The following is a 25,396-nucleotide window of genomic DNA, read 5'->3' as shown; positions in this document are numbered from 1 at the left end:
GCAAGCATGAAGTAAAGGCTAAGACATAATTGTAAATGGCCTGGCTAAGCATTGAAGGAGTGCCCCAGCACAGAGCCAATTTGCAAACCTGGGGGAGTTTTTTTGTTGTTGTTCTCAATTTGAGAGGTTCCTTTTTCTTTCTTTCTTTCTTTCTTTCTTCCTTCCTTCCTTTCTTTCTTTCTCTCTCTCTCTTTCTCTCTTTCTTTCTTTCTTTCTTTTTTTTCCCCCTCTCTCTCCCTTTCCCTTTCTCTTTCTCTCTTTCTGGTTCCTTGTTTTCAAGGAAATCTTTGTCTAAACCCTAGCTGAATGCAAGGTAAAGGAACCAAGACTTCAGGGACCACACAAGACAAAAAAACAAACTTTACAAAAACAGTTTAGAAAAGTTAGTAAACAAACAGCTACAATCTACAGAAAGCAAGGGAAGCAAACCCTGAGGAGAAGAAAGAATTTGATTTCAAGAATGACTACATTATAATATTCAAAATATCCAGTCTTCAACCCAAAATTATGAAGCATGTAATGAAACAAGAAAATATGTCCCATTCACAGGAAAAATTAACAGAAATTATTTCTGAGGAAGAACAGACTTTAAACTTACCAGACAAAGACTTTAAGTCAACCATCTTAAATATGTTCAAAGAGCTAAAGGAAACCAGGAGGATGATGTATGAACAAATAGAGAATATCCATGAAGAGACAGAAATCATAAAAGGAATTAGACTGAAAAGTATAACAAAGAACTCACTAGAGGGTTTTAATAGCAGATTTGAGCAGGCAGAAGAGTAAATGAACTTGAAGATTGTTCAATTAAATTATCCAATCTGAGGAACAGAAAGAAAAAAGAGTAAGAGCCTAAGAGACCTGTATGATACCATCAATATATACAAAATAGGAATCTCAGAAGGAGAAGAGAGAAAGGGTCAGAGAATATTTGAAGAAATAATAGCCAAAAACTTCTTAAATTTGATAACAGATAATGAATCTACAGATTCAGGGTGCTTACTGGTCCCCAAAAAGATAACACTAAGAAATCCACACCAAGATGCATAATAATGAAGTTATTAAAAGCCGAGAAACAAAACAGAAGATCTTGAAAGCAGCAAGAGAAAAGCAACTCATCATGGACAAAGGATCCTTAATAAGATTAGCAGCATCTTTCTCAGCAATAACCATAAAGGCCAGAAGACAATGGGATGACATTTTTTAAGTGCTGAAAGAAAAGAACTATCAGCCAGGAATTCTATATTCAGCAAAGCTGTCCTTTAAGAATGAAGGAGAAATTAAAACATTCTCAGGTAAACAAAAGCTGATGAAGGTGCTAGTATACCTGCTCTATAAGAAACACACTACAAGAAGAAAAAGGAAAGAGGGAAGGAAGGAAGGAAGGAAGGAAGAAAGAAAGAAAGAAAGACATTACAAGAAAGGGAGTCCTTCAGGCTAAATGAAAGGACATTAGACAGTAACTTGAAGCCATATGAAGAAAGAAAGAATTCCAGTAAAGGTAACTACATAGATAAATACAAAAGCCAATGTAATTTTATTTTTGGCTTGTAACTCCTTTTTATTTCCTATACTGTTTAAAAGACAAATGTATTTAAAAATTATAAATTAACAGGCACACAATGTATAAAGATGTAATGTGTAACAGTAACAACATAAAAGGGGATGGAACTGTACAGGAGCAGAGTTTGTATATGCTCTTGAAGCTAGGTTGGTATGAATTCAAACTAGACTGCTATAAATTTAAGATGTTACGTATAATCCCCATGGTAACCACAAAGAAAATATTTTTTAAATAATCAAAAGAAAAGAAAATGAGAAAAAAATCAAAATTGTTCACTACAAAAAAATCAACTAAACGTGAAAGAAGGCAATATGGAGGAAATGACAATAAAGGTATAAGCCATACAGAAAACAAACAGCAAAATGTCAAAAGTGAGGCCTTCTTATCAGTAATTAATTTAAATGTAAAAGGATTAAGTTCTCTAATAAATAGGCATAGATTGGTAGAATTTATTTATTTTAAAAAAGATGTAATTATATGCTATCTGTAAGACAAATTTGTGATCCAAAGACACAAATGGGTTGAAAGTGAAAGGATGGAAAACAATATTCCATGCATATAGTAACCAAAAGAGACCTGGAGTGCCACACTAATATCAGACAAAATTGACCTTAATTGTCTCTTGTTACAAGAGACAAAGAAGACATTAGATATTGATAACAGAGTCAGTTTGTTAAAAATATATAATTATAAACATATACACACCAAAAAATAGAGCCCCAAATTCATGATACAAATATTGACAATTAAAGGGAGGAAGAGACAATTCTACAATAATAGTTGGAGACTTCAATACCCACTTTTCAAAATGGAGAGAAAACCTAGACAGAAGATCAATAAGGAAATACAGGACTTTAACAGCACTGTAAGCCAACCTGACCTGACAACTAGACGTATAGAAGCACTCCTCACAACAACAGCAGAATACACTCTTTTCTCAAGTGCACATGGAACATTCTCCAGGATAGACCATATGTTAGACCACAAAACATATCTCAGTAATTTAAAAATACTGAAATCAGATGAAGTAGCTTCTCTAAAGACAATGGAATAAAGCTAGAAATCAGTAACAGAAGGAAAACTGGAAAACTCACAAATATGTGGAACATAAACAACATACTCTTAACCAGTAATCAGAGAAGAAATAATAAAGGAAATTGGAAAATACTTAGAGATGAGTGAAAACAAAATACAACATTCCAAAACATATGGGATTGGCAAAAGCAGTACTTAGAGGGAAAATTGTAGCAGTAAATACCTACATTACAAAGGAACAAAAATCTCAAATCAATAACCTACCTTTACACCTTAAAAAACTAGGAAAAGAGGAGCAAACTAAATTCAAAGCTAGGAGAAGGAAGGAAATAATAAATATTTGGATAGAAATAGAAAAATTTTTTTAAATAGTAAGACAATAAAATCAATTACACCAAAATTTTGTTCTTTGAAAAGATCAACCAAATTGACAAACCTTAGCTAGACTGACAAAAAACAGAGAAGATTCAAATAAATAAAATCAGAAAGTGGAGACATTATTACTGACCTTACATAAATCAAAAGAATGATAAGAGAATACTGTGAACAATTATATGCCAACAAATTAGATAACCTAGATTAATGGACAAATTCCTAGAAGCATACAAATTACCAAAACCAACTCAAGAAGAAATAGGAAATGTGAACAGACATGTAACAAGAGATTAAATCAGTGATTTAAAAAGAAAGGAAGAAGGAAAGAAGGAAAGAAAGAAAGAAAGGAAGGAAGGAAGGAAGGAAGGAAGGAAGGAAGGAAGGAAGGAAGGAAGGGAGAGAAAGAAAGGAAGGAAGGAAGGAAGGAAGGAAGGAAGGAAGGAAGGAAGAGAAAGAAAGGAAGGAAGGAAGGAGGGAAGGGAGGAAGAAAAGAAAGAAAGAAAAAACTTCTATCAAAGAAATGTCCAAAACCAGATGGCTTCACTGGTGAATTCTACCAAATAACAACACCAAATCTTCTCAAACTCTTTTGCCCCCCCCCCCAAAAAGGAGAGAACACTTACTTCCTAAATCATTCCATGAGGTCAATGTTACTCTGATACCAAAGTCAAAGATACTACCAGAAAAGGTACAAAGCAGAGATAACGGCTACCTCCTCCCCACCCCCATATAAAAAATTCCAGGGCTTCCTTGGTGGCACAGTGGTTGAGAATCTGCCTGCCAATGCAGGGGACACGGGTTAGAGCCCTGGTCTGGGAAGATCCCACATGCCGCGGAGCAACTGGGCCCGTGAGCCACAATTACTGAGCCTGCGCGTCTGGAGCCTGTGCTCTGCAACAAGAGAGGCCGCAATAGTGAGAGGCCTGCGCACCGCGATGAAGAGTGGCCCCCGCTTGCCACAACTAGAGAAAGCCCTTGCACAGAAACGAAGACCCAACACAGCTATAAAAATAAAATAAATTTAAAAAAAGACCCACAGCTGTGTCACATCTTCTAAAAAAAAAAAAAAAAATTCCAGATATTTCCAGTATTCTTCATTCCTGCATGTAGCTACAGATTTTCATCTAGGATAATTTCCCTTCTGCTTGAAGGACTTTTTTTTTTTTAACATTTCTTGTAGTGCAGATACGCTGGTGATTAGTTCTTTCAACTGTTATATGTCTAAAAAGGTTGTTATTTTGCCTTAATTTTCAAGTGATATTTTTGCGGGGTATAGAAGTATAGGTTGACAGGGGTTTTTTTCTGGTATTTTTTAAATGTTGCTTCACTGTCTTCTCACTTGCATGAGACCTCTGTTGTCACCCTTACCTTTGTTCCTTTGCACATGGGTCTTTTTCTTTGGCTGTTTTGAAGATTTTCTCACTGTTGTTATTTGAGCAATTTGAGATGATGTGCCTTGGTGGAGTTTCCTTCATGTTTCTTCTGCTTGGGATTCATTAAGTTTATTGAATCTGTGGATTTATAATTTTTATCAAATTTGGAAAAATTTCAGCCATTATTTCTTCGAATAACTTTTTTGTTCCCATCTCATTCTCATCTCCTGTGGAACTCCAATTACACATATACTACGTATACTACACCACTTGAACCTGTCCCACAGCTCACTCATGCCCTGTTCTTTTTAAAAAATTCTCTATTACTTCCACATTTCATTCTGGATAGTTTCTATGAATAAATCTTTAGGTTTGTTAATCTTCTGCAATGTCCTATCTGTTGTTAGTTCCATCCAGTGTATTTTTATCTCCAATATTGTCATTTTCATCCCTAGAAGTTCAATTTGGATCTCTTGTATATTTTTCTTGTCTCTACTTTTTGAACATAAGGAATACAGTTATAATAAATATTATAATATACTTGCCTGCAAATTCTAACATCTATATTAAGGATTCTGGGTAAATTTCAATCAATTTAATTTTTCTCCTCTCTGTGGGTCGTATTTTCCTGTAGTTTTGCATGCCTGTATATTTTATTGGATGCCAGCTGTTATGAATATTATCCTGTTAGATGCTGGGTATTTTTGTATTCCTATACATATTCTTGAGCTTTGTTCTGAGATGCAGTTAAGTTACTTGAAAACAGTTTGATCCTTTCAGGTCTTGCTTTTGAGCATTCATAGGTAGGACCAGAACAATGCTCAGTCTAGGACTAATTGTTCCATATTACTGAGGCAAGATCCTTCTTTGTACTCCTTCCAATGCCCCATGAATAATGAAATTTTCCAGTCTGAATGTTGAGAACAAGCACTATTCATGGCACCATCTGAGCGTGGGCCCTGTTACCTTGATTTCTATTGGGTGGTTCTTTCCCCAGTCTCTGGTAGCTGAACAATTAAAAGGGAATCTTCTACAGAGCTACAAAGTTCTCTCTCTATGCCACTTACTTGTTTCCAGTACTTTATTCTGTGAAGTATAGCTGCCTTGGTCTCCCAAGACTCTCAGCTTTGTCTCCTCAACTCAAGAAGTCCCTTGGGCTCAGCTCAAGTTCCTCCTCTCCGCACCACAGTCTGGAAACTCTCTGAAGGAAATCACATGGAACAGCTGTAGGGCTCACCTACCTCATTTGTTTCTTTAGTCTCAGGGATCTCTACCCTTCATTGCCTGATGTCCAGTGTCTTGAAAATCATTGTCTTCTGTATTTTGTCTATTTCTTGATTGGTTTAGGCTGAATAAGAACTAGGGTAGCTTTGGTACCCTTATAAGTCTATCTTGACTAGAAACAGAAGAATTCCCATTTAATTTTAGTAATTTTAATTTAAATATCCACTTTTGGTTAGTGGCTATTTTATTAGATGGCACTATCAACAATTGCTGGGGTTGCTGAGGTTGAGTTTTTAAAATACAAATGTAAACTTCAAATGAGCACTTTTTAAAACTTATTCTTTAATAGACATTGTATTAAAAATGGAAGTTAATTCAGCCAACTTTCAGTTCTACCCTGACTTAGGCAGTCTCATATGCATTATGCATTGGAATTGTTCAAATTCACTTCAAGTATAGTTCATCTTCAAACTCTATGTTCTTACATTTTCCTGAATTTATAATAGATTCAAAATAAAGTGTTGTCACAGCGATTATAAGAGTGAAGAAACAAAAAAAGCTGAGTTTTTCAGTTTTGTCATTCTAATGGCCATTTGGAATTTTTGTTTTCAAAATATAAAATAGTAAAAACCATGCAGCCTGAAAGGTGTAATATTTTTGTTTGCTAAGTGCAAACAGTAGCTCATACAGGAAATATTTTACCTAATATTAGGTAAAATATCAGATTAGGTAAAGATACTGAAAGATACTATTCAGTATCTTTAAAATGAAATTTATTATTTTTATTAATATATTTAATTATCCTTAAACTGTAATATTATTATTCATTACTGCAACAGGCCTATATATAGGTATAGTTTTTCCTTTTTCATTAAGTATATGAATGTAATTTAAAATATTTGTCTAGTACTTTTTTCCTTATTTGTACCATACTATGAATTTTACTTTTTACTTTTTTATTTTTCACAAGCATGATTTTTTACATATTTATATATGAAATTTCAATAAAAGAAAATATTTGCTGTTTAAATTTTTCTCTATAATTTATTATTCATTTCTTTCATGATTTTTACTGAAAATAATTTTGTTCTGTAGGGGGGTTGTTTAAAAAGTATCTGTTGTTGGGCTTCCCTGGTGGTGCAGTGGTTGAGAATCTGCCTGCCAATGCAGGGGACACAGGTTCAACCCCTGGTCTGGGAAGATCCCACATGCCGCGGAGCAACTAGGCCCGTGAGCCACAATTACTGAGCCTGCGCGTCTGGAGCCTGTGACCCGCAACGGGAGAGGCCGCGATAGTGAGAGGCCCGCGCATGCAATGAAGAGTGGCCCCCACTTGCCGCAACTAGAGAAAGCCCTCGCACAGAAACGAAGACCCAACACAGCCAAAAAAAAGTATCTGTTGTTTAAAAATATACTAGGCTTGGGACTTACCTGGTGGTGCAGTGTTAAGAGTCTGCCTGCCAATGCAGGTGACGTGGGGGGTTTGAGTCCTGCTCTGGGAAGATCCCACATGCCACGGAGCAACTAAGCCCACGTGCCACAACTACTGAGCCTGTGCTCTAGAGCCCACGAGCCACAACTACTGAGCCCACATACCACAACTACTGAAGCCCACGCGCCTAGAGCCCGTGCTCCTAAAATCTTCAGCTCCTAAAATGTAAAATTCTCCTCAGTGTTCTCTTCTTGTTTTTGTTTTTGTTTTTCACCATTCATTCAATGAATACCAGGCCCACCATGCCCCTGAAGAAAGTCTGAGCTAGGAGAAAGGACCTTTCACCTGAAATGAAGGTCAGAGTTTAAATGATTACCCAAAACTGGACATTGTAATATATGTCTGTTACATATGACTGTTCCTGGGACCAAAAGTCTTTTAATCTTTCATTTTTGCTCTAATCTAAGAGTGACTGAAAAGTTGATGGCACTTGCCCAAGTTTCTTTCTAAAGATCAAGGAAAAATGACACCTCAGAAAGGGATCAATTGGGGAAAAAAATCAAGTTTTTTCTGCTTGCACCCAATTAGAGTATTGCTCTTTCAATAGAAAGGTGATATGTAAAAGCTGACAGTCCCAGCTGTCAGGGCACTTAAATTTTGTCAGTGGAAGACACAGGAGCTAAGTAATTACAAAACTGTCAACTCTAATAAGTGCTACAAAAGAGGTACATGGAACCATGAAAAGTATGTAACTACTAGATTTTATTCTAGATCAGTGTGTCAAAAACCAGTGTAGTTAACGACAAATTTGTCAAATTTCCTGGCTATTTGATAAAGTTTACTGAAAAGCATGTTGGATAGAATGACTTTCACAGCTTTTGCAAATTTTTGTGTGGTTTTTAAATGACTGGTTTTTATTTGTCTTCATCATAGCCCTTAAAGATCGTTCAATTTGTTTCTGCCCCAGCTTGCTGTTACTGCAGCTGGAGGGCACTGAGCAAGGTTGGGGGGGTGTTAAGGCTGGAGGCTGGGGAGACTGGACAAAAGGATGCCCATCCTCCAAAGGGGGTGTCTAGGGGACAGAGAGAGAGCGTTGACTTTCCACAACTGGCTTTTGACCCAGTTGACCTATTCCCAGCCTTCATTGTATTTCCTCTGGATTCCTGCAGGTCTAATTGGCCTCCTGCCTGTTTGCCTGATCTGATCTCCAGAAAGATCTTCCTCAAATGCAAATTTGCTCCACTGTTCAGTCTCTCAGTGGCTGCCTGTTCTTGCTGTTCTTGTTCTCACAGTCCTGCCCGGAGCACCTCCCACCACCCTTGCCAGCTGACTCCTTCTCAGTGCTCTCAGTGCTCATCCCAGACATCAGCTCTTCTGGGAGATGTTCTCAAGCCTCCTAGTCAGGCCACGGGCCCACTGTCCTAATGGCATCCCCGGCCCACGTCTACCAGGGAAACTGTCAGTCAGGCTTGCCTGTCTCTCTTCTGGTTGGTGCACTCCTTAGGCAGGGATTTTTATCCCTCTGATCCTAGCCTCAGGCTGTTCCCTGGCACAGAGTGGTGCTTACTAAATCATTCAGTGAATTAATTGATGAATGAGCTAATCATCTGTTTTCCAAGCTTCAGACACACATTTCCCTTTTCTACAAAATATCTCCAAATGCACATCCTTCAGGCATATCAGAATCAACAGGTCCCAAGCCAAACTCATAATTCTCTACCTTAACTTAATATCTATATTGATTAATGGTATTATACACCCTTACTAACACTCAGCCTCAAAACCTAGTTCTACTGTCAACCCCTACATGCATTAAATTGTCCAGTCCTCTTGCTTTTGCTTGTTCAAGTGTCTTTCCAAATCATTTTCTTGCTCCACTCCTGCTGCTTCTTCCTCCCCAGTTTCCTAACCAATGACCATCCCAGGTGAAGCACACACAAGCCCATGACTTGGGACTGCTCACGATTCCCTAAATACACTGTGCACCATTCCTCCTGTGTTTTGCTAGCACCTACCCTCTGCTAACACCTGACCTTCCTCACCTTGCTCAGATGCTCCATGAGGCTGTTTAAAATGCCCCTGGAGGGAATTCCCTGGCGGTTCAGTGGTTAAGACTCTGCGATTCCACTGAAGGGAGCACGGGTTCAATCCCTAGTTGGGATCCCCGATCCTGCATGCCACAGGGAGCAGCCAAAAAAAAAAAAATGCCCCCGGAAAGACTTGTTCTCTCCCACTCTGGATCTCCAAGAATACTGTATCTTATTTGTATGACTGTTATATCACTTACCCCAGTTATTATGCGTGTTTCTATCTTATTGTCCAGATATCAAGCCCTTGGAAGACACAGCCCATGTCATGTTCATCTTAGCAGGATTTTGCACAAAGTAGGAGTTTAGCAAATGGTTTTGCATTTATTAATAGAATTAATCAATTTCATTCCTCAATTCATTCCATGAGACTATAATTACCACCAAATTTTCTACTCCTTAACATAACTGTCGAGATTCATTGATTTCTTCAAAGGCAGAATTTTATGTTGGCTTTTGAATAATAACAGCTCCCACTGATTTCATGCCTAGTACCTGCCAACCATTATACACATTTTATTTCTAATCCTTACAATAACCTTGCAAAATAGAAGGAAACATTTTACAGATGAGGAAACATGTTTCATGAGGGTAAGTAACTTGCTCAAGGCCATATAAGTGCCCAAGTTGAGAATAGAAGCCAGGGTTGTTTGATTCTAAAAACCACCAGACCACATTACCCTCATCTATACTGTGGGATATATGAGTCTGTTTTGTTCCTTTCCTTCATGTATTCATCTTTTCTTTTTTAATGTGCCATAATATATGTAAATGATGTCCTGATAACATATGTTTAGACTATTTTTCTATTTTTAATGAATTCCAGGAAGGGGAAGATTTTGGTACACAGCATCTGAAGAAGGTTATATCAACATTTATTTCCATGATTTGAGTTTAAAAATTATCTGTCACACTTCCCTTATCGGCACAGAGAATTATCACTGATGAAACATGTCTTATACTGTACGCATTTCTCTGGGACGGTGATACTGATCAATCTGAATACCCATGTATCACTGGTCATTTGTAGCTCGTGTATTCATCTTTAAAAAGATTTTAGTTTGTTGCTAAGCTAATGTTTATTTTGTGCTTTATAGTCCACTTCAACATCAGACACATTTCAAGAGGATCTCGTGGAGAAAAAGTGCTTAACTGAAAAATACACATGTCTCTCCTGCAATAAAGTCTTCTGCCAACCATGGCAGAAATGCATCGATGGGACCTGTATTTGTAAACTTCCTTATCAGTGCCCAAAGAATGGTACCAGGGTGTGTTCAGTTAATGGGAAAAGCTACCCAACTTACTGTCAGCAAAAGAGTTTTGAATGTCTTCGTCCAGAGGCAAAGTTTTTAAAAACGGGAGCATGCACAGGTGAAGGTAGGAAAAGCCTAGTTTATTTTGTAAGAAGAAAATTGTCTACTATATTTTCTGTTAGAAAATACTTTTCCTATGAAATGTTATGACGACAACTCAAAATTCTTCTCTAGACCCTCACTAGTAACTGGGGTGATAACTAAAGAAGTTAGGGGATCATCAGAATCTAGCCAGCCCTTGAGTCCAGAGCATGAGGCCCTGAGGCTGGTCCTTCCCCTCAGTGCCTATGCCACTCTCTGCTGCCCAGCCCTTCAGAATTATCCCCACTCTCACTTCTACTTGGCTAAAGGGATTATTCCCAGAGCTGTTGAGTTGGTTCAGAACCCAGTGAAAAGGGCTTTACATGAGACTGGTACTGATATGGAACCCCTTTGGACCCCAGCCCCAATAATTTCTTCCAGCATCCATCCCACCAGTCCCTACCCCTTTCCCTAGCCCCAAACCATCAGCCCTGATCCAAGGCTTAGCTCAGGCCATTGCTGGCCTAGGATATACTCCAACCTAGCAAACTTGGCACATCAGATCAGAGAGCTTGTCAAGACTTCATCCAGGTGCCTAATGTAGTGAGGAGGCTGGGACCCTAATATGTAGATTAGTAGAGTGGTTAAGATTTAAGGGTCTCACTGTCAGTCAGATTTAGTTGTAAGCCCCTCCAAGCCCCACCTCGATTATTGACAGACTATGTGGCCTCTCTGGAATGCAGTTTCCACATCTGTAAAATGTGAGTAACAGTAGTTCCTAACTCATAAGACTCTGAAAATTAAATGACATGATGTATGTAAAGCTCTGTGAATAGTACACAGAGAGCACTCATGAAATTTTAGCTGTGACAGCAAACCTTAAGCTCGTTGTCTTCTGATATGAATTATCACAGACATTTCATGAATTTACAGAAGAATGCTTAAAACGTTCTTTTTAAAGTTACCATGACATATGCCAGCACACAGTAGCCTAAATATTTTTGTATTGCTGAGTTAAGATGTTCAGGTACTGTGGAACAGGAAGAAGAAAGATCCGTAATTGAGTCCATCCCTCTTACTTGTTGGAGAGGACGAAAGCAACTGTGGAGATTATTTTGTCAGGGTCAGACTTTTGTTCTCTTGAGGCATGAAATGCCTTAAATATATGAGAATACATAAACCTTTCTTACATTTTCATTATTTGCTTGGCTAACTTTTAAGAGCACGGATTTTGGAGTCAGATCAATATAGCAGGTTCAGATTCCTGGCTTCAGTCCTTGAGCAAGTAACTTAATCTCATGTATAAAAATGGATAAATTTAGATTCCTCATGTGTAAAAATAAGGATAAATATCACCCTAATCTTCATAGGGTTGATATGAGGATTTTATGGTACTTTTTTTTACAACTGGGTAGCACAGCTACTGAAACGTAATAAGCCCTCATAAAATGATTGCTTACCATTTGTTAGAATCTTCATGGTGGGTCTTCCCTGGTGGCGTAGTGGTTAAGAATCCGCCTGCCAATGCAGGGGACATGGGTTCAATCCCTGGTTCGGGAAGATCCCACATACCGCGGAGCAACTAAGCCCGCGAGCCACAACTACTGAAGCCTGTGCACCTAGAGCCCGTGCTTTGCAACAAGAAAAGCCACCACAATGAGAAGCCTGCGCACCACAACGAAGAGTAGCCCCCGCTCACCGCAACTAGAGAAAGCCCGTGCCCAGCAACGAAGACCCAACGCAGCCAAAAAAAGAAAAAACTCTTCATGGTGTTCAAAGTTAATTAGAAATTATGTATTTTATTACTTTAGAGACTTAATCAAGAGGAGAAAGAGTGCCTGAATATTGCTCATTCTTTTTTTTTTAATTTTAGAACAATTTAGTGTTTCCTTGGAGAATGAAAAAGGACATTCAGAAGGAATTGTTGAAGTAAAACTTATAGACCAAGATAAAAAAATGTTTGTGTGTGGAAAAAGCTGGAGCATTACACAGGCCAACGTGGCCTGCCTTGACCTTGGATTTCAACTGTGAGTGCTTGTGTCACTGAATTTTCCCAGGGCTGATTTTATTATTCCAACTTTTTTTTTTTTTTTTTTTACCCTATCTTTCTGTGCCTCAACTTCCTCAACTGTAACCTGAGCATATTAACTGCCTGTCATGAGGATGAAGTGGGTTTATGCTCAACTAGCACTTAGAACACTGCTGAGCACACACAAAGTTTGCTCAGGTATCTGGATGCAATCTTTTGCCCATCTGTAGACTTGCAAATACATTCATCATTATCTCTATTCACCTATGATTACGTCCACTCCTTCATACCTAATGTTGTTTATATATGCCTTCTCTCTTTTTTTTCTCAACCTTGCAGAGATTTGTCTATTTGATTAGTGTTTTTGATTTTTGTATTTGTAAATTATCTCTTGTTTCTTTATTTTCATTAACTTTGATCTTTGGCTCTCTCTCTTCTTTTCCCTATTGCATTTTTTCTAATTCTGTTAGTTAAAATGCTTAGCTCATCAATTTTCAGTTTTTCTTATTTTGTAATATAAGCATTTAATGTACAAATTTCCCTCTAGGTAATGCTTCATCTGCATGCCATAACCCTCTATAAGTGGGTATTTTATTTATTGTTCAATTCAAAATATTTTCTAATTTTCAATATAATTTCTTCTTTGACTCATACATAATTTAGAAGTTTCTTTTTTTTACATTCCTAATGAGTATATTAGTTCACTTTTGGTTAACTTTTTTATATAGATTTGCCATTTAATTTTATTGTGGAGAGAGAATGTCTCCATATGATGACAATTGTTTAAATATTTTTTGAGACTTGCTTTGTACTGAGTATATTTTAAATGCTTCATGTGCAGGGTTCTGCATAATAGATGTGTTATCCATTAGAATAAGCAAGCTTGTTGATTGCTTTATTCAAATATTTTCCCATTTATTTACTTACAAGTTTTCTATGTTTTTATCTTTTAAGTTTGTCCCTTATAAACAACACATATCTAGATTTTTTTAAAAAAATACAATATGACAATAACTGTCTGAAGAGTTTAATCCATTTACATTATTGTGATTATTTACATTGTTGAATTTATTTTTCCTATCTTGTTTTGGGCTTATTAGTTACCCTGCTTTTTCTGTCCTCTTGTTTCTTCCTTTTAAAATTTCTGTTAGGTTAATAAAGCTGATGTTGTTGTTTCTTAATCTTCTCCTTTTTCTTCCTCTAATTGGTTTGAAAATTATATACATCCTATTTCTATTCCTTTAGTGGTTATCTTTACATTTATACCATGAACCCTTAACTTAGAAAGTCCTTGGCCTCTTCAGGAATAATATCAATACAAAGAATGGCATTACTGTGTCAAGTTTCCAGTATTTTGTTCAACCTTATTTTTATATATTCCTGAAGTTAATTGCTATCATTATATAATAAGCAATTATCATCACTTTTGTTCAGTCAGTGCTTACTCAGATGTACTTCATGTTTACCAACTTCCTGGTTTGTTGTTGCTTCTTTCATCTCACTTCTTTGTTCTGGCTTCAATTTTCTTCTGCCTAAACCACATCTGCTAGTAGTTCATTAGTGAGAGTCTCTTATCATTACATTGAGCCGTAGAGTATTTCTTATTTTCGACAGTTTGTGACCTACAACCTATGATTCAACCTAATGGCAAACTCTCTCACTCTTTGATCTCCCAATTTTTGTTCTTATATTTTGTATAAGCTCATGAACAGACTTCTCTGATTTTAGCCAGTGGGTATTTCCCTTAATTCCTTAAGCGCTCATTGAGGACATTTATCTAGTACTTTTAGATATTTATAGGTTGAGAGGTTTTTCAGATTATTCACCTGTCAGATTGCCCCAAATGGCTCCCATCTGTTCTCATATTTCGATGTGGTTTGGCACAGTTTCATGACCACTATATCTTCATTATGGATCTGAACCTCTTTGTTCCCTTTAATTGCTCTCTTTTTCCCTTTCATTGTGATTTATCTGATATTTATATTGCCATTACTGCTTAATTTTTGTTTACATATGCCTGATGCACCTTTGCTCAACCTTTTATTTTAACCCATTTTCCCCATTAACTTCTAGAGAAAAGCAGGGAGCAATTGAATATTCTGGAAGAATAGCTCACTGTAACTCATCATCTCTAGGATATCGGGTCACTGAGGTAGCCTCTTAGCTACACAAATTCTGAACAAACTGAGAAGTCCAAGCAATGGCACATAGATGTCAAAATATCACTTAATACTGTCAAGACTGAATTGAGGATGTAGCTTAGCGTGAAAGCAAAATGGACCTGCTAGAATCAAACTAACTGAACCTCCCTGATCCCAGGCAACAATGGGGCCAACCAGGTAAGACTTACTGCATCAGCAGGTGAAGAGGACCCAAAAGGAAAAAAATGGAAGAGCTGGGCTGACCTTTCCTGGTTTACATTTCCAAAATTCCCTGATAAAATTAATCCACTCCCTTCCTGGAGAGAAGAGGAGTTAAGCCGTAGAAAGAGGCCAAGAATGACACATCTCAGGTTGGAAAGAAATCAGCAGTGTGGATGAAGAGGCATTCCTCCTTAACAAGAAACAGAGGAGAGGAAACCAGTATTTGTGGGTGCTTGCCATGTTTTGAACTTTGGCCAGTCAGTTTAAACTGATTGTTTTAGTTAATCTTTGCAAAACTCAATGAGGTAGTTATATTCCCTCTTACAGGTGAAGATATTGAAGCTCAGAGAATTTAAGCATATTGCCCAATCTATCACCCATGTGTAGAAAATAAGAGGAAATTAGTCCCTTACCGCCTACAGTAAAGTCATAAATACAAAGTACTAATTATTCTACCTTTCTGTTTCATTTATTTGATTTGCAGAGGTGCTCTTGATACTCAAAGGAGAGATCCTCATACAAATTCCACTGAATGTCTACATGTGCATTGTCGAGGATTTGAGACCAGTTTGGCTGAATGTACTTTTACTAAGGGACTAACTAGCAGTTCCGAGGGTTTGGCTGGTGTGGTGTGTTACACAGGGAGTGCAGGTTAGTGGAGTACTGGCCTGATATTTTCCCTTCCTTCAAGGTTGTTTATTTCACATGAAGTCTGTAGTAAACAAATAAATTACAGATACCCTCTTGCCAGTCACACACAATGGCAAAATCATAGTTTGGGTTTTAGAGCCGAAATGGGTGCTTTTCGCCTATTGTACCTTTCTGCCATTCAAATATTACTTCTATCCAGGTTCCTATATGGGAAGTAAAGTTGCTTGACTCCCCTTTGACTCCTTGAACATATGGATTAAAGTTGATGTAGCAAACACAAGTTAATAAAACATTAGAAGAAACTCAGCATCTCCCTCGAGAGGTCCAGCCGATTACACATTCCTTTAAAATGGTTAAGTGACCACATCTGTGCCTCAGGCAATCAGTGCCACTTTTCTCCTTCATCCTGACCTTGGAATATTTTAGCCATATATACAGTATTAAAGATCAAAGCCTTTTTTGGTGCTAAAAAAAAAGTACCATCAAAATGTAAACAACACTGCCAAGTAAGCCTCAGGATTGGGGTGGGGGATAAAGTAGTACCGTGAAAGGAATGGATGAGCACCAGAGTTCGCCAGTGTCAGCAAGGGCTCCTGATTCCCGAATCCCCTGCCCCATCTCAGCGAGCAGAGACCTCCACAATAAATGCTGGTTTTCAGAGATTATAAAAGGGCGTCCGTAAGCCAGCTTTGGCATTTAGTTTCCTTATTAATCATGTATACTATGTCAATGCTACCACCCATACATTTTATATCATTTTTTACTTGTGCCTGGCTTTATCTTCAGGTCCCCATTATTCCAAACATGTGATAAAGATGTCACCCACAGCTCCATAGATAAATTTCACAAAGATCATTCCTACTTTACAGTTTCTCCAACAAACGACTCCTTTCCATGTGTGAATGGGAAACTCATTCCTCAGAAGAAGGCCTGTGATGGTGTCAATGATTGTGGAGACCAGAGTGACGAGTTGTGCTGTAAAGGTAGCAATGAATCTAGCCTTTAAACCCTCAAAAGCATTCTTTTGACTAAGAAAGTGGAAGCAACTTTACCACTGAATTAAGATTCCATCTCATGCCATTTTAAGAATGAAAAAAAACACCCCTCTTGTATTTATGTTTGCACAGAGTGCCGAGGTGAAAGTTTTTTCTGTAAATCGGGTGTTTGTATTCCAAAGCAGTATAAGTGCAATGGCGAGGTGGACTGCATTACTGGAGAAGATGAAATTGATTGTGAAGGTAATTTAAAGTTTTGTGGTTACTTTTCTTCATTATTGGACCCAGGGGTTTTAGCAGGCTTTGTAATTATTGCCTAGAGCCAATTCGTCAATAGGGACTATAAAATGGCAATTTCATTTTTAAAAATTTTTATTGAAGTATAGTTAATTTACAATGCTGTGTTAGTTTCAGGTGTACAGCACAGTGACATATATATATATATATATATTTTTTTTTATATATATATATATTCTTTTTCAGATTCTTTTCCCTTATAGGTTATTACAAAATATTGAGTAGAGTTCCCTGTGCTATACAGTAGGTCCTTGTTGGTTATCCATTTTATATATAGTAGTGTGTATATGTTAACTCCTAATTTATCTCTCCCCCCTTCTCTTTAAAAATGGCAATTTCTAACTCAACATTCCTTCTGCATTTATTAACTGGAATTCTATAGAGAAGAACTATTTTGTTTCCATGAAATTCAGTTCATCGTAGAAAGGCAGAATGATATTTAATTCTTTCCCTTTACTTACCAAGTTTCAAAGCAGTGAGTAGGTGTTCTTTGCTTTTTGGTGCTCATTGGAAAACCTCCAAAGGTGGAAAATATTTACTAGGTACCTACTGTGTCCCACACAGACTGACTTCTTGCTCCCATTGATGCTCTCTGGAGGAAAAATCTCCCTAAGTTAATATATTCATTCATCTACTCAACGGATATTTATTAAGTTCTTACTATGTGTGTCAGGTCCTGTTCCAGATGCTGGGGTTACAATAGTGAATAACATTTCAAAATCTCTGCCCCCTCATGGATCTTATATTCTAGTGGAGGAAGAGAAACAATAAAGAGAAATAAGCAAAAATATCTAGTAAAATAATAAGTACTAAGAAAAAAAATAAAGCAAGCAAGGGAGATATCAAATGCCCCGGGGAGGGGGGTGGCAGTAAGTTCTGAAATTTTAGGGAAGGCGGTTTGGGAAGGCTCACTCACTATTACTTTTAGGCAAAGCGCCGAAGGAAAAGCTGGAGCCAGCCATGCAGACGTCTGCGGAAGAGTATTCTAGGCAGAGGCAACAACCAGTGCAGTGTTCCTAAGACAGGACCATTCCAGTATGTTTGAGAGCCAATCAGCAAGGCGGCTAGTGTGGCAGGTGTTCCAGGTGGGGTTAGTGGGTTAAAAGACAAGCAGTGAGAGAGGTTGGAGCGGTGCTTGGGTGGAAGATCAGGGCAGATCAAGTGAGGCCTGTTCGTGAGTGAAATTGGGTCTCTAAGCAGAGGAACTGGCATGATCTGACTTACATTTTAAATCACGATTACCCTGGCTGCTGGTTGGGGAATAGGCTGTATGAGGGCGAGGGGCGAAGCAGGGCAACCAGTGAGGAAGCTACTGCAGTAATCCAGGGAAGAGATGATAGTGACTAGGATAAGTTGGTAGGAATGGAAACGATGAGAAGCAGTCAGATTCTGGATATGTTTTGAAACTAGAGCCAAAAAGATTGGCTGGTAGATTGGATGGGGGTGTGAGAACAAATGAGCAGTCAAGGGCGGCTCCAGGGGCTTTGGCCTGAGAATGGAAAGGATGGAGCTGCTTTCTTCAAAGATGCGAAGGCTGCAGGAGGAGTGTGGGTCCTTGAATCCACCTCACTTATGGAACGAATCCAGTGGTGCGCTGGTAAATGTTTAACAGTTGGCTTTGAAGAGGGACAGGGACTCCCTGATTTGTAGCTTTTGCTAATTTCTGGGGTGTGAATTACTCCCACCGTGGGTGATTTCAAGCCATTGACATGATGTCACAGAACACAAACTGGGAAGTGACACAACAGCCTCCTGTGTAGTGGTAAAGTCCGTGTCAGGACACCACTGGATTACTGTTAATGGTTTATTGTAGTTTTTTGTACTCGTCTTACCTTTCCTTCTCAACAGCAAACATCTTTAAAACAGGATCAAATTATTTTTACGTTCCAAATGTCCCAGGTAAAGCGCCTTCCACATAAGCATTAAATAAATGTTGAAGATATGTATGGATAAGTTAATTGATATTAATTATATCATGTATAATTGCTTGGTATGCCAAGTATTTGACTTTAATGAAATTTTGTTTAATTTTCCATTGATATCAGTTCTTAAAAGACACACTTTTTAGGATTTCAAATCACGTTAATTTTTTTGAAGGGTATAAAGCAGTTAAGCAAAATATTTTAATGTTGGTTAAATGTAGTGAAATCCTTAGTGAAGAGAGGAGAGAAAGAAATTTCAAAAAATTTTTCAGGGAGGAAGACAGTGCCCTGACTTTTGCCAGTGAAGCTTGATAGCTTCCCTCGCCCTCAGTTTTACTGAGATATAATTGACATACAACACTGTAGAAGTTTAAGGTGTACAGCATGAGCTTGACTCATTTATTGCAAAATTATCACCAAAATAAGTTTAGTTGATATCCATCACCTCATATAGTTACAATTCTTTTTCCTTGTGATGAGAACTTTCAGGATTTACTCAAAGCAACTTTCAAGTATACCATACAGCAGTGTTAACTATCATCACCATGCTGGTGACGTCACTAGCCCCAGTGCTTATTTACCTCCTAACTGCAAGTTTGTACCTTTTGACCACCTTCACCCAGTTCCCCACCTTCACCCAATCCCCTAGCCCCCAACCCCTGCCTCTGGTAGCCACAAATCTGACCTCTTTTTCTATGAGTTTGGATTTTTTAGATGCCATATATAAGTGAAACCATACCGTATTTGTCTCTCTCTGAAGCGCTACAGTTTGATTTCACTGCTTCAGTATAATAATATTTTGGGTTTCCTCTCCACCTCCTCCTCTTCTTCCCCTCTCCCTCCCTCTCCTCCTCCTCAGAATTTGTTAGTTTATCAGAAAAAAAAAAAAGAATCCTACTGCAAGGGAATAACTACAACATAAAGCTTACTTTTAGTATTAATTTCTTGAATCCATATCAAAAATACATTTTGTCAACTGTCATTGTTACTTCAGTTTATCCATCTTTAGAGTGAGCTCCGCTTTGTATTTCAATAATGATTCGAATTTTTCCCTCTCTGAGAAAGAGCAAGTGAGAGCAGAGATGTGAAATAAATATATTAATATATTCATTGATCTCTCCTTTCAGGGAACAGATCAGAATCACTAAACCAAGGGAGGTTTGGAGTATACCTTAATTTCATTTATCCTTTATAAACCCACTTTTTATTAATATAAGTTAAAAAGAGTAAATAAATTTTGTTTAACTATATAATAAGTCTGCTGTTGGGTATGTATTCAAATATATCTAAAATACGAATCTCTTTTTAAAACTCAAGTTAAAATGATTTCCTTGCTGTGGTGAAACTGATGTGTGTTTAAATGTAAGATGAAACATTTGTTAGGCAGTATTAAAAATCGAAGTATTTGGTTGTGCCCACAAAAAATGGCATACTGTGGTTCCCTTTTATCTTTTTGTAAATATTAAAGTTGTTACACTATTACTGAAATATTAATGATTAGTGTATATTTAATTCAAGTGAAAATGATCTCTTTGCTACAGTGAGTTTTTTGTTTTGTTTTTAGGAACTGGACATCCTGAAATTAAAGGTAAATCTATTTTTACAATAGATTTAAATAAATAAATTTTGTAAATTTATATTACAAAATTGAGAAGAAGAATAAGGTGTTGTAGCTTGAAATGGTACGCATTTTTTTTCCAAATAAAAATTATCCTTTGCTGTGGTAATTTTTTTGATTTTGTTTTTTTTTCAGGTGCTTTACATACGGCTCAAGGTAAAAAATTTATTAAATTCTCGGGATATTGCAGAATTGAAACAAAATACAAGGGAGCACTGCTGTTATCTTATATTTTAAGGTAACTATTAACTGAGGATGACATAACCAGTTTTAACATTTGTTTAGGCACAGTGGCCTTTTCCCTGCAGTGTGGTAAACTTTCATTCTCACACTCCCCGTTCACAGCCTGCTAGCCAAAAACCACCCAAGGCGCATTCCCTGCACATTTCACCTCTGCCAAATACCCTTCTCTTCCTTTGCTTTTTCCCCAAAACCAAGGCAGCTCCTGAAGAAATTGTCACCAGAGGAAAGATAACATCTTTTTTTTTTAAATTTTATTTATTTATTTATTTATGGCTGTGTTGGGTCTTCGTTTCTGTGCGAGGGCTTTCTCTAGTTGTGGCAAGCGGGGGCCACTCCTCATCGCGGCGCGCGGGCCCCTCACTATCGCGGCCTCTCTTGTTGCGGAGCACAGGCTCCAGACGCGCAGGCTCAGTAGTTGTGGCTCACGGGCCTAGTTGCTCCGCGGCATGTGGGATCCTCCCAGACCAGGGCTCGAACCCGTGTCCCCTGCATTGGCAGGCAGACTCTCAACCACTGCGCCACCAGGGAAGCCCCCAAGATAACATCTTTTTATGACAGGTATTTTCTTATTTACTTCTGTAACAGATATCCCGAAATCTTCCAGCTCTTCAGGGTCATCCCTTTCTTCATTATTCATATAAAATGACTACTAAAAGTTTACGGTCCTCCTTAGGGTTCCTGAGTGACTTTTATATGCTCAAGATCAGCCCTGTTCTAAATGGCAATTTCAACTATTTTTTGTGTTCCATCCCTCTTGTCATTTTGCCCTCCAAGGCTGCTGTCCTTTTTGTTTTGTTTTGTTTTTGTTTGTTTCCTCTTCTTTATTCCTTTTCGCCTTCCCTCCTTCTTGTCCTTCCTTCCTTGCTAGTTTCAGCCCTCAGGGGCAAAGAGATGACTTAGTGATATTCCTCAGCTCATTGCACGTGATCATCTCTGTCCAGGCAAACCCCCTCTCTTGCTTTATTTATTCTCCTTTATTCCTGTACCTTACTCCCATTCCCCATAAGCAACCATTTTAATGTGATTTAATGTGTATGGCTTTTTGTTTGTATACATTCTTATCCAGTGCCGTACTGTTATCTTGCGAGCATACATTTGTAATTCACATAGTATTGTGTTCTAGATCGTATATTTCCTTTTTATCTTTTCACAAAGCGTTACGTTTTTAAGATCTGTCCGTGTTGCGATGTTTCCATCTAATCTGTTGCTTCTGACTGCCACATGATAAAACACTGCGGTGTTCATCTTTCACAAGTGACTCTCTACCTTCTCAGTAATGGACTCTCAGCCCGCACTCACAGTGCAATGAATATCCTCTCCTTAAGGATGTGTGGGAGGATTTCTTTGAGACATCTAGCTGGGCCAAGAATTGTTGGGTCTTGGGGTATGCCTCTACTTAATCTGACAAACTAGTGCCTGCTCGTTCTCTGGCAGAGTGGTCCTCACCTCCACCGACAACACCCAAGGGCTTGCCTCAAACCCACTAACACTTAGTACTATGCAGCTTTCTAATTTTGCTAGTCTCATACTCTCAAGTGATATGGCATTGTTTATTAATTTGAATTTTTGTCGTAACCAATGATTTTGGGTTTCTCTTCATACGCATACTAGCTTTTTGAGTTTCCTCTTCCTTTTCTTTCTTCTGTCCTTTTTCCAGTTCACATCTTTTGCCTCATTTCATATTGGGGCTGCAGTCTTCTTTCTTGTCGCATTCTAGATATTAATCCATTTTCAGTTTTAGACATGCAAATACCTTCTTCCATTCTGTCACCCATCTATTAACTTTAGCCAAGATTAAAGATTAAATTTAATCTTTAAATGTTTAAATCTTTATTTAATCAAAGTCATTGATTGTTTTTCTTACGGTCTGTGCTTTTGGAGTTTTATGCTGCTCTTCTAATATCCAGTATATCTCAGCTACACTGGGCTTTCCCCATCTTCCTTTGTTGAGCATTTAATATGAAGTCTTCTCTTTGGTTCATGTTGTTGCTTTTGTGAAAGCTCTGAGCAGAAAATAACCTAGATGTGTAGCATAACAGATACATGTATGTCTCACCCAAAAAGAAGTTGGGAAATCCAGTGATAAAACGCAGGATTGCTGCAGCAAAGTAACATTGCCCCTCTGGGCTGCAACCTCATCCAAAACAGAACAACATGTTGCGGGAATTCACCTTTGGATCCTCAGGTCAAAGAACTGATGATCCTGTCCATGACTGAAATGTTCTAGGACAGCAGAGTGAAGATGGAATCATCCCATATAACTTCAAGCAAAGGTCTAAGAGAAAAAAAGGAAGAAGAGAGAATGTGTTTCTGTTTTTCTTTTTGTTTAACTTTTGACTTCTGCATCCCAGATGACTAATAATAACTATGCCTATTACTGAAACCAATTAAACATTGCATGACCCCTGTTAAGAGGTGCCTTATTATATATACAAAATGAGAAGACCCTTTTTAATGTCAGCTCAGAACTATTTCGGTCGGTGTCTATAACTGCTCCCTACCTTATATAAAGACCTTGCAAATGCAGAGTTGAAAGAGATGCTTTTCTTCTCTGAACCGGGCATTTCGCCTGCTCTAAATGCAGAACTCTGCAGCACCATGAGTCTAACCATTCACTTGTGCCAACAGACACCTCTAGTTTGTGCCTGAAAATTTTCTTACATAGTTCATCTTGAGCCTTCACAATTACCTAGCTATAGAAAGGAAATAAGATTTTGTACTGTCCTTTTTAAAGGTAGGACAAGGTTTAGACAGATAATTATTATCAAAGTTTAAATGATTTTAATGATTTAATTCTTACTATAAACACAATATTAAACATTGGAACTTTTGTTTGATTATAGAAGAAACAGAAATGTTGACTGCTGATATGGATGCAGGTAAGTTAGCATTATTCTTTTTTACTGGTGCTTCACTGGTTAAATTTGCATTTTAATGTCATTTGCTTGTGTGTGAGTATGTATGCATATATGCAATATAATTGATTCAAGCAACAATTAGCTTTGATATCAACTTAAATAGAAAAAAATAACATTACTACTTTCCTTATCATTTTTAAGAAAAACAAGCATAAATACTTCTTGAGAACTGCTTTTAAAATGGGTTAATTCATATGGCTAGTTTTGAAATGAAAACAACACTCTAGTCCTACAAAATATTTTTCTGTTTGTTATGAGATTTGTTAGGTCAGTTTTGTCAAAAACAACCAGATTTCAAGTGTGACCCAGGACATACATTTTTAAATAGAAAAATAATAGATGTTAATTGAAGGAACCTGCTCTTTTGCAATATTTTAAACCATGATCACAGGAGGTGTGTGAAGATCTGTATCTTGGCCAGTTCTGCACTGAGGGCCAAATTTAATTAAAGTATTAAGTTTCTGGGAAGACAGTAACTGATAAGAGCTTTTGAGTCAGAATGACTTGTATTAAATCCTGACTCAGTAACCTGTTAGTTGTGTGACCTTAGGTGAGTAACAAGCTCAAATGCAAATTAGGAATGAAATATCTCCCTATTTTAGGAGGTTTAAAAACTGAAGTTCATGTAAGACTCCCTTCCAATTGCCAGGCCCAAAAACTATCAATTTTTTAAAAATCAGGCAATGAGTGAAAGATTTAGATCTCAAAGCTACAGATATCAGTTAGAGGGATTTCCAGCAAAGGCCCTTTATTTTCTACTCAAGGTAACATTAATTTTCAGATACTACCCAAGCTGGTTTCATAGTCCTCAAATGATGGGGTCCCTCTTCTTTCAAAGGTCCAAGCAGAAATTTAAAATTTATCATCACACTCTTCCCCCAACACAGTTCTTAGGATGGATGGGACTCCCCCCAAAATCTTTTATCCACATTTGTTCACAGCTTCTCTCCCTTGAGGACCTACCTCCTTCTTATATGTTCAAAGTAATTGAGAGTGATATTAATTTTCCTTTCTCATTTGGGATTGCAGAAATTTTTGTGACATGATAAAATAGAGTGAGAGAATAAGAAGAGCATCTTATACTTTTACTTTCTTCCTTTGTCATGAATTCTCTTGCAAATTCATGTCTTAAGCCTTGCTCTACCATGTCTCCCAGTGACAAACGTGCCTTGTCTGAGTGCTCACAGAGAAAGGAGATATCATCACATGTCAAGTGGCTAAAAACACAACCCCCCTCCCAGCCCACTGATCCTGGATTGTCCAGGGATTCCTGGCACATTACCTCTCAGGGTTAATATGATGATTAAATGATATAAATTATATACAAAGTACTTAGCATGGGGCCTGACAGATAGAAAGTACTCAACATTAACATCATTAATGTTAATATTATTGAAAAGAGTCCCATATAAACAGCCTCTAGAAAGTAAAAACTATGAAAGTAAGAAGCTGGAGTTCTGCATGTGACCCCCATCCTGAACTGTCATGGTAGTAATGCCTGGGCATGTGGCTTCTCTTATATTCCAGAGGCTGGTAAATGTTTAACCCCTCAGGCAGCCTCTTTCTGCCACTACTCCAGCTTGGGCAGAACTTCAGAGAATCAAGCCAATTTTAATATTAAGCCAGAATTTTTCAACAAGGTGAATAGCACAGTTTAGCATCCAAAATAATTTACTAATGAATCTGGCCTGTTTCATATTAGCTGTGACTCTGCTGTTTTTATGGCATAGATAATCAAGAAGTTTGCCCAGAAGGTAATGGTTTCAAAATCATAATGATACAATCTCTTCCTTTCTTAAAGAAAGAAAACGGATAAAATCGTTTTTCCCTAAACTATCCTGTGGAGTTAAAAACAGCATGCACATTCGAAGGAAACGAGTCATAGGAGGAAAGCCGGCAAAAGTGGTAAACCCACACAAAAAGTTATAATGTCACT

At 37.7% G+C, this 25,396-nt stretch overlaps 1 protein-coding gene across 1 annotated transcript in view; it reads left to right on the top strand.

The window, feature by feature from the left end:
* The window catches only part of CFI (complement factor I), a 51,355-nt gene that overhangs the window by 15,094 nt on the left and 10,865 nt on the right, over positions 1-25,396 (top strand). Inside the window, exons 5-13 of the mRNA XM_036852803.1 lie at positions 10,188-10,467; positions 12,298-12,451; positions 15,301-15,467; positions 16,337-16,450; positions 16,595-16,705; positions 20,246-20,269; positions 20,435-20,455; positions 23,386-23,421; positions 25,262-25,365. Coding sequence (XP_036708698.1) covers positions 10,188-10,467; positions 12,298-12,451; positions 15,301-15,467; positions 16,337-16,450; positions 16,595-16,705; positions 20,246-20,269; positions 20,435-20,455; positions 23,386-23,421; positions 25,262-25,365 — 1,011 coding nt within the window. The remainder of the gene's footprint in view (positions 1-10,187; positions 10,468-12,297; positions 12,452-15,300; positions 15,468-16,336; positions 16,451-16,594; positions 16,706-20,245; positions 20,270-20,434; positions 20,456-23,385; positions 23,422-25,261; positions 25,366-25,396) is intronic.

Source organism: Balaenoptera musculus, chromosome 5, assembly GCF_009873245.2.
Source record: "Balaenoptera musculus isolate JJ_BM4_2016_0621 chromosome 5, mBalMus1.pri.v3, whole genome shotgun sequence".
NCBI lineage: Eukaryota > Metazoa > Chordata > Mammalia > Artiodactyla > Balaenopteridae > Balaenoptera > Balaenoptera musculus.
Note: the sequence above shows the minus strand (reverse complement) of the source record. Positions and strands in the feature narration are given on the sequence as shown.